Source organism: Lissotriton vulgaris, chromosome 2_1 (genome assembly GCF_964263255.1).
Source record: "Lissotriton vulgaris chromosome 2_1, aLisVul1.2, whole genome shotgun sequence".
Taxonomy (NCBI): Eukaryota; Metazoa; Chordata; class Amphibia; order Caudata; family Salamandridae; genus Lissotriton; species Lissotriton vulgaris.
Window position 1 is genome coordinate 504,163,243 of NC_141687.1, and position 13,843 is coordinate 504,177,085.

At 43.0% G+C, this 13,843-nt stretch overlaps 1 protein-coding gene across 1 annotated transcript in view; it reads right to left on the reverse strand.

Annotated features, from left to right (window-relative positions):
• Positions 1-13,843, reverse strand: part of DNAH7 (dynein axonemal heavy chain 7) — a 1,812,153-nt gene that overhangs the window by 501,175 nt on the left and 1,297,135 nt on the right. Inside the window, exon 51 of the mRNA XM_086955398.1 lies at positions 3,723-3,849. Within this exon, the coding sequence (XP_086811524.1) occupies positions 3,723-3,849 (127 nt within the window). The remainder of the gene's footprint in view (positions 1-3,722; positions 3,850-13,843) is intronic.

Consider the following 13,843-nt stretch of genomic DNA (forward strand, 5'->3'; position numbering starts at 1 on the left):
CTCTATGACGTCTGGGTCCACGTCGGCACGAAGCTACAAAAGAATTTCCGAATGTTGCTGACGCAGGGGGATATTCACAAGGTGAGGAATAAGGTGAGGAATCCACACGGCAGATGTATCTATCAGAATGGGGTGGCTTAGTGAACAGAAGAATGATGATGGATTCAACCCAGATCTAGGACTGGGCGTGAGAGTGTCTGAAACATTTCAGCCCTCTGTCAATCACCTTATTGTGTTAGCCAACCAAGCACACAGTCCATCTGATATGGTTTGAAAAAAGTAACCATAAACCAAATGGCACAACTGAGTGAGTTACTTAGGAAGGTTTTGAAGTCAATAGTAAACAAGCATTGACAAAGCTAATAGACCTATCATGCATTGTGAGCCCTGATTAATATGAGAACACGTCTGCTGCAGTAATTAAACTAAATAGGATAAATGATTGCATAATTTAAATGTAATCTGAGATGTTTCATTGCACTTTTGAGATTGTAAATATCCCTCCCCCTTACTATGCAATAACTCGACTGGCGATGGAATGCTACACCAAACAGAGAATAGTTTGTGGTGAGAGGATAATGCCTCTGGGCAATCCAAACAGCACTGTATCTATATTTTAAAGAATTAGTAACAACAGCTAAAAAATAGTACACTGGACTTGAGATGTTTGCTTCCCTTCTGGAATGGGCATGCGTTATAGAAATAATGTTTAAGCTCTGCTATATAACACATACAAAACTAGTAGAAGTGCATTGCCTCTTGGAATGGCAATCACTGGAAGATGGAGTACAAGCAAAAGGGGGTGCTGGGACTTTGGTAAAGCCACCTCGATGGAAAATATTGTAAAAATAGTAGGACTTTCTAGATGCTCTGCAAAGATACAGTGACACATACTCCACAATATTTAGAGGTTCAGATAGGACCTCTAGTATTGATGGCAGAATTGTTAGATTCGTATGTAATGCATATGCATCATATACTAAGTTACTACAATAGTATGGCTTGCAGGTCGTAGAGGGACCACAACAAATGACTATTCTATCCTACGTATGGTTATGCAGCTCTGAAAATTATACAGCAACCGAAACATGGCCATAAATACAGACAGAAAGGGCTGCTTTGATGTAGTGTCAGACATGAAAATACGATTGGCCAGCAAGATTCACAGATGTCAATCACTATGGACAAAGGCAAGAAGAACAAATCTTTAGGATTTTTAGGGACAAGGAAGTGCAATAACTCTACTATGCGATTGCCAGGATCACCATTCCCATAAGCAGTGACCCTCAGTCAATCACCAGTTTTTATTAACAACATTCTTGACTTCAAACTTCTGATACTGCATTACCATCCTGATAATCGTTATTCCATTATGTTGTGTAATCAACCTCGGACTGTCCAGCATATCCTGTTAGAGGGAGTTCTCTTGTTGAAATACCACAAAGTTCAACCAGTAACTCGGATTTCCCATCAAAACCTGACCAGCTGTAAACATATCTAAAATGATGGTGGGTGAACTTTGGAAGATTTTCAGATAATGGGTGAGTTAACAGATCATGAGGATTCGTCTTTTGTAGAGAGACAATCTGTGAAGCAGCGAGAGATCCCTCACCACATACCAGCCATTCAGTTTTCCATAGTTAAAAGAGCATTATAATCAATACAATTTATAATAAAATCTTATGGTATTAGGAGCCCTCAGTTATTTAACTCTCACGTTTGCAATGTTTTCCAAATGTAACCTCTCAATTAATGTTGCTTACCAGAAATACATCTTTCAAGGCGAACTGCACTAAGAGTATTACTGAAGACGTGTTTGAATCCCTGCATACCTTAGGTCTCAGTCACACGGTCCACCAAAAAGAATCTTTCCTAAATGGTTGAAAAACAAAACCTCATCCTCGCTTCTTGACCTTTACAATGGTAGTTTATTCAAATAACCCTCCTACATATTCAGAATCACAAGTGGAATTCCAGGTATCACAACAACAGCAAACTAGGTCTCTTTTTCTACATAAAAGTTATGTGTAGAATTATAGGTGGGTGAGTTCAGGAGGAGTCTTCCAGCCTAAAGTAACATCCAATAATTTATACTGTGCAGCAAGTGAGCCATATCAGAGAAGTCACATTTGAGGTGGCCATAGAGGCCTTGAGATATGGGTAGAGTCATAGATGCTGCTCCTTCTCTGTAATGCCTGCCTTTCAGGAAAGCACATATACTACCACCTTGCACGTTGTCCATCATTGTTCCTCCTGGGTCCTCGGATGTATGCTTCTGCCTTTACCTTGACTGAAATAGTGGCGATAGGCCCTTGTAAATGATTATAGTGGGGAGGTTTTGCACCTTTGTGCTTACTTTGAAAGAAAATAAATCTCATACAGAGGTTTTGACCCATTTTAGGAGGGTTTTGCTTTCTATGCTAGGAGCCGTAGTTGTCTCCCTACTCCACTTAGCAACAACAGAGCAATGTCTCTCACACCTTTGCCCCAAAATGGATATTATTATACATTTTATTTATTTATATTGTTTATTTACATTTTTTTTCTAAAGTGCTCCTTCACCAAGAACTTTTAGAGAACAGTGCAGAACAATTTAGAACTGTATATTGGAAAAATATACTAACAGGGAACATCAAGCAAAGTTGTATGAAGCGTACCGAATAATTTCAGGTTAAGGAACAGACAAAGTGGGATAGAGAAACGTAACGGGAAATAGTTGATAAATGGAGAGAACTACATTTAGGGGAGCCGAGTCTGAAACAGCAGAGCATTCGGTGAAGGGGAGATATAGTTCAGAATGTCAGAATTCTTCAATTACATTATTAAAACTAAGACGATGCCAAGTTTTCCTGATGGTTTTGAGGATGTACTGTTGTCTCCTAATGGGGTATAAGGTTTCAACTCCAGTTTCGGTATACAGGTGTTAGGTTTCGCATTGGGTTCAAACTCGCCATTTATTTGTCTTCTGATACATCGAATCCAAGTCGATGGATAGTTTTTGGCACAAAGCTATTGGAGTTGCCAATGACTACTTCCTTTTCTACAGGATATTATTACTTTACTATTTCAATAAAGAAACACACAGATGACCTTCACCTGGTAAACTAATGATCAGCTAGAACAAAGGCAGTCCAAAGTGGCCAAACATGCGTGAACATGCGTTTGAAAGCCTGCAGAAACAAAGATGGTCATCTAGGAACCATTTTGTTATACTTTCCGAGAAAAAACAGGAGAATGCGCAGGAAGTCATCTTGAAATGAATTTTGCTGTGAAGTATAACAAAAATCATTCAAAGGGGGCTGCCCATGAGTGTTTTCATGTGCACAGACAGCCATATTTGAATCATTTTTAAATATGTTTTTATTAACAAATAATGGGAACCCCATTCACAGATGGCTGTCAACAGCGGTGCCCACACGAGTTGTGGCATACTGCCAGATTCAGCGAACGGGGACAAGTAAAAGTGTGTGAGGAGCTGTGGGGCCCTTGGAAATACCTCTGATGTTAACCAAGATAGAGCCTATGCCCCCCCCCCATTGGAGGTAGGAACTCTGTCTACCAGTCGAAAGTAATTTGCGAAATTCAAAATACTTCTGCAGTTTTCTGGCAACCATCTCCTCGCATTCCAACAATGCATGTCTTATTATCACTGCTGACAAGCTGCCTTGGTGGTGTTTTGGCACTATACAAAAATACAAGGAAATCAAGAAGAAGCTACTCACCAGCTTTTCATACTTCAGGAGGTTCACATTTAAGCCAAATGAAAACAGCAGCTTGTCCTTTTCAAAGAGCGAACGACATACATTAACATACAGCGAGTATGTAAAGTGATCCTTTAGTATCCGTAACCTGTAGATATCAAGGGAAAATAGGTGAGTAGGGAATTAAAACCGATATTGCTTGTAGGATCAATGCTTCACAAAGCATCTAATCATTCAGCCAACCAGGGCCGGCTTTAGCACTGGTGGCGCCGTGTGCGACAATGTTTGTTAGCGCCCCACCAATGACCACTTCCGTCGCAAATTCCCTCAGTACCACCATTTGACAGTGCTCCTCAAATCTCCATAACTACTGTCTCTTAGATTCATTTAGTTTTATAGGGTCACTCATACCAGTTTAAGATGTCAGAACACTTTACATTACACAGGCATTGCACAGGGACAATCAATCATCAGTGTGTAAATCAGTATATGGGAAATGTTACATAAGACAGAGGCCTCCACTCTATGTTAGGATTTTAATTTATAAGCTGCAAGTCACAAAAGGATCTTTGACAAAAGGGGTAACCCATTGACCTATTCATATTATATGCACCTTGTGATGTGAATGGGACATGTTCTTTGCAATAGGTATGCGCTAAACTTTCACTAGACAAAGCTCCGGTTTCTCTCCAGGAAGAACATTAACCCCTTGTGTGCTCAGGACGGCCCCGGCCGTCCTACGTCACGTGGGCGTGGGCTCAGGACGGCCGGGGCCGTCCGAACGCCGCCGATTCCCGAGCACGGCGCGAATTCCACGCCTGTGCGGAACAATTAATTAGTGGGCGGACTTCATCCTCCGCACACGCCTACTGTGACTTAGGACGGCCTGGGGCCGTCCTGAGCATGCAAGGAGTTACGCCCCCGAATTAAGTCCCCGCACCGCAGCAGAATTCGTGTCGCAGGGAAGGGGTTAATCACTGGAGTTATCATTTTTATTGATGACAGAAAATTGATGGGACAATGTACTCTGCATCAGGTGCTTTTAAAAGAATGAACATGGCACACCCACCCCAAGTCAGCACCCAGTGCGGTGGCACCTATCGCACCACCCTAGAGCCAGCCCTGCTGCCAACTGCCTGATCCTAATATAGGTGTTTTGTTAACCCAGGACAACATTTTGAAGATAAAATCACACAATTTATGATGTGATATCTAAATTAGGAAGGGCTGTGTGTAATTGTTAGTTGGCCATATCCTCTGGATTTTGATGCAACCCCTAGTGTCATTGACTAAGAAGAAATGAAACAGAAACATTGTGAAGTACACATGTATCTCTATTTCCAAAGCATATAAATGTAGGCACATGTGGTACTTCACTGGGTCATGTACCTCTTGCAAAAATATTGAAAGTAACCAGGCTGTCCAACAGTGGTCCCATGAAAAATATATGAGCTGTGTGAGACAGTAGATTATTAGTTGGGGTAAATAGTAGTTCACCACAAGTAATTATGTCACTATAGGTTTTAGACGCAGTAAAGGTTTTAGCAATTTCAACCTGAGCTAACCTCTGGTAGCTATGGCACAGCGCAGAAAGGTTTAACGTAAAAAAATCTGTAAAATGTTTAAAGGAACCAAAATAGTTAGAAAAAGTAAAAAATACAACACAATAAAAATCCCACAGCAATTTACAAAAATAGAGATTATTGTAATGATCAAAATGACCCCAAAATGTGAAAAATCCAATATGGGGAATCAGAGATATGAATATATAAGGTGTTAATTGAAATTAGCCCTAAAAAGCATTATGTGCTAACCGCGGTTATCTGGTTTATTTATTTATTTAAAGTTTTGTATAGTGCAAACTCATCCTCTCCCTAACCAACAAACCTGACACCACCAGGCACAACTTCCTAGAAGGCATGGAAGCCGTTGCCAAATGGATGAAAAGCAACTGCCTTCAGCTCAACACCAACAAAACGGAAGTACTCATCTTGGGACCAAACCCCAATGCCTGTAGCAACACCTGGTGGCTTCCCGCCCTCAGAACCACCCCCCTATCCCCACGGATTACGGATGCAACCTTGAAATCATCCTGGGCTCCGAGCTCAAAATGGACCACCAGATCAATTCAGTCACTTCCTCCTGTTTTCACACCCTCCGCCTCCAACGTAAGACAGTCAAATGGATCCCCTCGGAACACAGAAAAACCGGCACGCACGCCTTGGTAACCAGCAGACTAGACTACGGCAACGCACTATATGCCGGAATAAACAAAAACCTCACCTGCAAGCTACAGAACATCCAGAAAGCCGCCGCAAGACTGGTCCTCAACCTGCCAAAACACAGCCACATCTCCCAGCACCTTTGCACCCTGCACTGACTCCCCGTCGAAGCAAGAGTCACGCACACAGGGCCCTCCACGACACCGGACCAGCTTACCTGAACAGCAGACTCAATTTCCAAGCACCCAAAAGAGCCCTGCAATCAGCCCAGCTCCATTACGCTGTGGTCCCACGCACCAGAAAAAACAAATCGGGAGGCCGCTCTTTCTCCTTCCTCGCAGCCAAAGCCTAGAACGCCCTTCTGCTCCACCTCAGACAGACAGCAGCACTCCCCACCTTCATAAGAAACCTCAAAACCTGGCTCTTCGACAAACCTCCCCCCCCTCGAAGCCCTGGAGCCTGCTATCCCCCACCCCCAGGGCCTTGAGACCCTGACCGGTGAGTAGTTGAGCTTAATAAACGCCTTATTGATTGATTGAACATGATCCAGGCAGGTATCAGAGCACCTTACATAAGCGTTGCGGGAGACTGGTATCTAGATGCGATATAAGGCCAACTGTAAGGGAGTAAATAGAAGTTTTATATTTTGACTTAGTCTCTGGCATCCTCAGGTGGCCAAGTCAGCAGGATGTGGCTCAAAAGGGCTCGCTGAGGTCAGATAGCCATTGGACGATGTCCCTATGAAGCCGTTGACTTTTTGGCAGGAAACCTCAGGACGGGAGAAATTCAAAATTCACACCAAAGCATGGTTCCTCACTGAACAAATACTTTTGCCGCAGTCCCCTGGTGATGATTACTACCTTTGGACTTAGTCACTTTATTGAAGCTTGGGTTCATTCAGAGGGCAAGGTTGAAACCTTTAGTTGAACAGGGCTCCACGAGGTTGGATAGCCTCTTTGGGGAATCCATTGAAAGAGATTTGCTGCTGCAGAAAAGCTCTGAGCAGGAGCAACCCAAATCTTTGGCCCAGCAGCAATGCACTGCATCAGACTGACTTGGCAGGTTTGCCCGGATGCACTGGAAGTCTTTGAAGCCATAAAGCTTCCAAGTCCCAGGCTTTTCAGGATGTTAAAATGACTACTATTTGACACAGCTAAAGGTATAAGGACCTCAGGAACAGCACTTGGGGATCAAGACTCACTCCAGCAGAAGCCACCAGCAGGGTCCAAGGCAGGTCCAGTTGGCAATGGTCAGCTAAGACTCCAGGAAAATGAGCTTCTTGCATCACATGTGCCCCTTGTAGCTTAACAGGTCAGCCAACTTTCCCTTGGAGTTCACTTCTTAACCCGGGTCAAATAGGGTCAGGTCCAGCCCTTAGGGGTTTTCTCACAGGTCTCAACGGCAGGTGCTCTCCTTCTGTCTTCCACAGGTCCAGTAGTGTTCTGAAGAGGGTGCCCAGGTATGTCACATGTATACCTGTTTCTAGCTTGTGGATGGGGCTGACTCCAGGCCGCTCCCTGACTAACAGGTAAACTGTTCCCATAGGTAACCCTACCCACCTTTGCAGCAGTTCCTGTGGGCCTTACTGCAAACAATCCCACAGTGCCCCTTTTAACCTAAAACCAAGAGAGCAGAACCTTTCTTCCCCTGTCCAGAGCTCCTGTGCCCAACCTAGAGGTGTGGTCAGGGAAATGAACACACCCTCCCATGTGGTCACTCAACACAGTGCAGAGGACAGCTTCTATCACACTGGGATTTGGTGCCTGTCTGGCTAGAAGGACAATACAGAGAACAGTCCCAGGTGTGAGCTACATCTGCCTTAAGAGGAAAAAGGTGATTTTTTTAAGGTACATTTTTCTTTTTCTAAAAAGTCCATGAATGTACCTTTTATCTGGGTCTTAGGCAGAGATAAACTTTAATAAACTGTCCCAGTACTTCTCTATGTAACAGAGAAACCTGCTATAGAAAAAATAGCTTTTAGGGCATTGCCACTACAAGCAATTGTTTAACATTTAACTGTTACATGCCCTACTTTTAAATACACCCTGCCTTATGGGCAGTAAGGCCGTCTTGAGGTTGACTAATTAATATTTAAAAGTCATGTTTAGGCCTGTCCATCGAGGAAATTTTTATTTTATTTTAAAAGGTCCAAAGTATAGTGTCAGTCCTGAGAAGACAGACTACAGTAGTAGGCCTACAGTCATGTATTGGACTGTCAATCTAGCGGTGGCACACGGTGTGCTGCAGTCCATTAGTGATATTTTACTTACTGGCCTGCTTACACTTTTTGTCATTTATTAGGGACTTATAGGTAAGTTAAATATGCCAACGACATGGACTCCTATTTCAATATGTTTTAGAGATCAGAGCACATGTCCCAGTGTGCAGAGTTCAAATTAACTGCAGTAAAATCAAGCAAAAAATGTGACCACGCAGAAAGGGGCACTTCAGAAAGTCAGAAAAGAAAGCAACCATAAGTAAGTAGGTGGGAAAGAGAGTGAGGCTCTAACCACAATAGAACCTCTTGGGATATTCAGGTTGCTAAAACTTAACTCTGAGGAAACCACAAATTATGCCGCTCTCTAAGGTTTCCTATAACACAAGGGACCCTTGACTCCATTCCATATTGAATATTAACAGAGCAGAGACAACTAGTTACAGTGGCTGTTTAGTACAGCAAATAGCCAGTTTCAAACACTTTTAGAATGTCTGTTGGTCTGCCAATGCACTTAGCTCAAAGGGTAAATGCAAAAACAACAAAGTGATGGATGGAATGCTTGAATTAATCTAAGCCACTGGCATTCGCTGGAGCTGCATCCCAAGCCATCATTTTTTTGAGTCGAAACTGGAATGGCATAGCGAGTAAAAAAACAATGGATTCAACCCAGATCTGTGATGGGGGTGAATGTTTGATTTGTTCAGCATTCCTTCCATCATCTGTTCTTTTTGCATTTGCGCCCTAAGTGGGAAGGGAATGACCAGACATGGGTCCTGTGTTTGCTATGTCACCAGATTCAAGCTAGTCTAGCTGATGAGAGGTATTACCCCAAAACTGGTCCCAGTATGTTTGTTTCTGGTCCTGGAAGGACCTGGCCAGGCAGATCGGCTGGACTGTTCCCATAGGGAGCAGGGTCAAGACTGATTTGCATATGGCAGGGTCCAAACTGGAATGGTGAGAAAATAAAAGATGGATTTAACCCATATCTATGACATTAGGTGAATGCTTGATTTGTTCAGCATTCCGTCCATCATATGTTCTGTTTGCATTTGTCACTCTAAATGGGAAAGGTATGCTCAGACATGGTATGTCCCCTCCCCCAAATTACTCCACTGATTCCTTATACCTACCATTTGGGGTTAATACGTATTGAACACAGGGCGGTTTGGATGACGCTATCATACTGGACACAGTTATGGGTCACTGAGGAACTCTTCACTTACAGGCAGGCTTTGATAGAACTACTTGCACTGGACACCCATGTTAGTTTCCCCTGGTTGGTTAATGTCCGCAAATGGCTTTCTGACCTGGGCTTAAGCAAATTTTGGAGAAATCCTGGTGTAATGACCACTGATTCCAAACGGGAATTAAAAAAGGTGTACTGGGAATTTGTCCAATGTAAAGTCAATTTGAATTGTGGTCATGGCTCATTAACATCTGAATTTTTAATGTTTAAACCAACCCCCTGCTTTGAACCATTTTTAGACCAGATAGAACCCCCACTTGCGAAAATACTGAAATTCAGGTACGGTATTTTCCAAGTTGGAACATTCACGTCAAAATGGGATAAGTACATCAAGAGTGGAGAAGATGGCAAGTGTAAAACCTGCCACTCGGATGTTTTAGAGGAGGTAGCGCATGTCTTTTTTTTCTGCCCAACCTACTCTAATGCTAGGAAAAAGTGGATAAAGCCGTTGGGGAGAAATCTGGGCATTAGAAAGTACAAAGTTATGCTACGTATCCTAAAGTCTGATAATACTCAACTCATTGTTTTTGGTATTAGTAGATTCCTGTTGGCTAAACATTTTATGAGAATAAAGAAAGGACTCAAGTTTTAACTATCTACCTATATTAGAACACTTTAGAGTATAATCCTGTACTATTGGTATAATCTGCTGGATATTATTTGCATTTGCACCTTGCAGCAGACCCGAGAGCAGAGGACGGCCCGGGACCAGGGTTCGATTCCCGGCGCGGCAGGTTTCTGGACCAGGGTCAGCGGACTCGATAATTCTCTCGCCTCGGTGCCACTCTGATCAGCGATCACACTCGGCAACTCTGGGCATTAGCTTGCCTCATCTTCACTAACGGCCCCATCAGACCGCCGGGGATGCCTGGTCTCACCCTGGAGATACCCATTAAGGGACCATCTCTCAGGGAAGCCAGGAAGGGTTTCGCAGCGGTCGAAGCGCCTTGGGACCCTCCGGGTAAGTAGTGCGCTATATAAATGCCTATACATACATACATACATACATGATGAGCAGATTTTTAACTATTTATTTAATTGTCTTAATTTTAAGGGTGAAGGGCCAAGTTTTTACATCCCGAAAATGTAGTTAGCCATCAAAGCACTTTAGTACTCTTCTTTTATATATATTGTTGTTTTTCCAGCTTTAAATATCCCTTGTATTTTGTATTATAGTAAAGATTTTTAAATTTGTATGAACATGGTTGTAAAACTCTAGATTAATCTATCCAAGTCTGTGGAAATGTAACAACCTTTTAGTATTACTGTATGAGATTGTTATAATGTATTTTATTTTGATTTTCATTTAAGAGTCTATGAATCGAATAAAGATGTTTTGTGAGGTATGCCCAGACATGGGTCCAGTGCTCCCTACTCGACCAGATTCAAGCTAGCCAGGCTGATGATGAGTGATACCCCAGATTCGGTCCCAGGATGCTTGTTTCTGGTCCAGGGAGGACCTGGCCTGGCAGTTCCGGCTGGACTGCTACCATGGGAAGCAGGGTCAAGGCTGATTTGCTTATGTCTGGGTCCAAACTGGAATGGCATGTCAAGCAAAAAAACAATGGATTTAACCTAGACCTGTGACTGGGGGGTGAATGTTTGATTTGTTCAGCGTTCTGTCCATTATCTGTTCTTTATGAGTAGCTCAATGGGTAAGTCATCTGATGTGAAAGGACAGATACTGAATGCAGCATCTTCTGTAAGTATAAGGCAATGTACAAGTTGAATGTACCAGTATAATCTCTCCTTGACATCGATCTCAATGTCGCGTTATTGCTTTTTAGGAAGGGTAGAAAGAAAAATACCTTAAACTGTGATATTAAATGAAAGCTAATGATCTCAGTTCCAGAAAAACTGGTGTTTTAACCTGACAGTTTCAAGACACACATCCAACAGAATGGAATAAATGGCCAAATTATACAAATAAACCCAGAAAAAGACCAGAGACAGTGTAGAGCCCTCGGTACTCCAGACTACACTATAGACATTGAGCTTAGTGATGGTCCTCCAATGCTCATACCCGGAAGCATAGGCCAGAGTATTGCGGGAACATTCCTTACTGGTCCAACTGATTCTGGACGCAACTGCAGACAACATCTTTTTCTGTCAACCAATGAAACAATTCTAGGACGGTGACACTGACCAAAAACAGCCCTATCCCAGAATTTAACATGACCTTTGTAAAAAATGTCATTAGTCTCAAGATGAAAGTGAATCTGGCCTATCACTGCTCCCACTAATCACTTGAGACAAGGACTATGACATGCAACTGTAATAACACACACATTTTCAAACAAGAGGGAATTTTGTGCAAAGGGATGAAAGTAGGTCTCAAGCAAAGAACATCTTTGAAGCAGAATGAAATGAAGAAAATTCACCCCTGCAGCTACAAAATGCAAGTCTTTTCATTTTACCCACTTTTATTCACAGCTTAAAATATTTAGCAGGGAAAAGGTGTCTAGCTGCACAGAAGGAAATGGAGCAATAAATAGGACCTCCAGTTTTGCAACTTACCACACTTTCCCCCATCTCCCACTTTTTTTTGTTTTTTTATATCTTTTTATTAATTTGAGGCAGTGAATAAAATAATGTCACACCACAATCTTGCACATTATAGCTATTAGGCATTACATCACAATACAGTACAGTTCTCAGACATATTCAACTTCGATAAAAGATCACCTGACAATTATCTCCTCAGGGGCCCCGTCTTCTCTTCCTCCTCATAGGCCAGGGACTGCAATATTCTAACCATGGGGGCAGTGCATGGACTCCCTCTGTGTACATTCTATTTGTTCGACACCCTTTCCCAATCAAGGGGCATTTTCTACTCTCATAGACTGTTTTCTCTACTGCGATACACCAATCCATGTCCCTCTTCCAGTCCAGGAGGGTTGGTGTAGCTTCTGGCTCCCAATGGTGAGCTATGTTACACTTCGCAATCATTAGGCCTAAGGTTACCTAGGTCTGATGAGCTTGTCCCAGGTCTGTGGCTTCCCAAACATTGAGAACACACCATTTGGCCGAAAGTAATAGGTTCTCTCCACAGATCGCTGTCATACAGGATACCACTGAGTCCCAATAGGATTGAATTTTTGGGCAGGCCTATAGAATGTGGTAAAATGTCCCCTCTTGCCCACAATTTTGGCGGCAAAGTGGATCTGTCCTTTTGCCCATTTTTACCATAGTGTTGCAGGAGATATAGGCTCTATGAATTATTTAGAGCTGGACCAGCCGGAAACATGTCCTGTTGGCCACCTCTTTGGGAGATGCTGAAGCTTTTGGCCAGCCATCTTTGAGTATGTCTGTTATGTGTCTTTCCCAGCGATCCCGTAGAGGTGAAAGATTGTCAGGGGAATTGTTAATATTTTTTTTAATAATTTAGGGGAAATTACCCTGTGGGTTATATGATCTTCTAGGAGTCTACTTTCTAGTGGTTAGGCCTGTGGTAGGACCTCCCCCCGGGACTGCACCACCTGTAAGGCATGCTGAATCTACAAAAAATGGAAGGTCTTGTGGGAGCTTGGCCGTAGGCTGTTTGTAACTCTGCGAAGGGTACCACTTCCAACCCAGAACAGAGATCGCCCACCCATGAGACCCAAATCATTTGTCAAAACCCTTCTTGGTGCCCATTGCACCCAGAAGCTCGGATTTATTTATTTATTTATTCATTTATTTACTTATTTAAAGAGTTTTATATAGCGCTGGCTAGACCCAAAGGTATCAGAGCGCTTTACATGAGAATAAACACTGTATCAGAAAAAGATCAACAATTACAACATACATCAAAAAAATAGGCAATTCATTAGGAGAGGAGAGAAAAGAGAGAGAAAAGTAATGGAGGGGTAGGGGAGGTGAGAATGGGAGGATAAGGGAAGAGACAACAAGGAGAGACGAAAGGAAGTCTGTCTAAAGACCGACTGGGTAGGTGACGACCAAGGAGGGAGTCCACGGCCCATCTCTCAGTTACAAGTTACATTTGTTGCAAAAAAACATTTAAAGAGCATAGAAGACAAGATAAAATGCGTGTAGAAGGGTAAGGGTAAGGGAGTAAGGTAAAAGGGTAGGAGGGAGATACGGAGGAGAGACGAAGGAAAGTCTGCCCAAAGTCCGGCTGGGTAGGTGACGGCCAAGGGAAAAGTCCCCAGCCCATCTCCTCTATAGCTATCAAGCTAGCTCCACCGGACATTGGCCAAACTGCTAACAATGGCATCGCCGGAGTAATTTTATTTCTCCGCCCCAGACTGGTGAACATTGAGTGCCAAAGTTGGCCTGTCCGTGCCATCGGTCCCTCCAGGGTGAGACGGGACGGATTGGCGTAGAGTACTCGGAGAGAACTCCTTCACTGGAGAATCGGCCAGTCCATTCAGTTAGCAGGTTCAGTTAGCATTTAATGAGCCCTTTGGTTAATAGTTGTCAACTGCGCCGCTCTATAATATGTTTGGAAAATGGG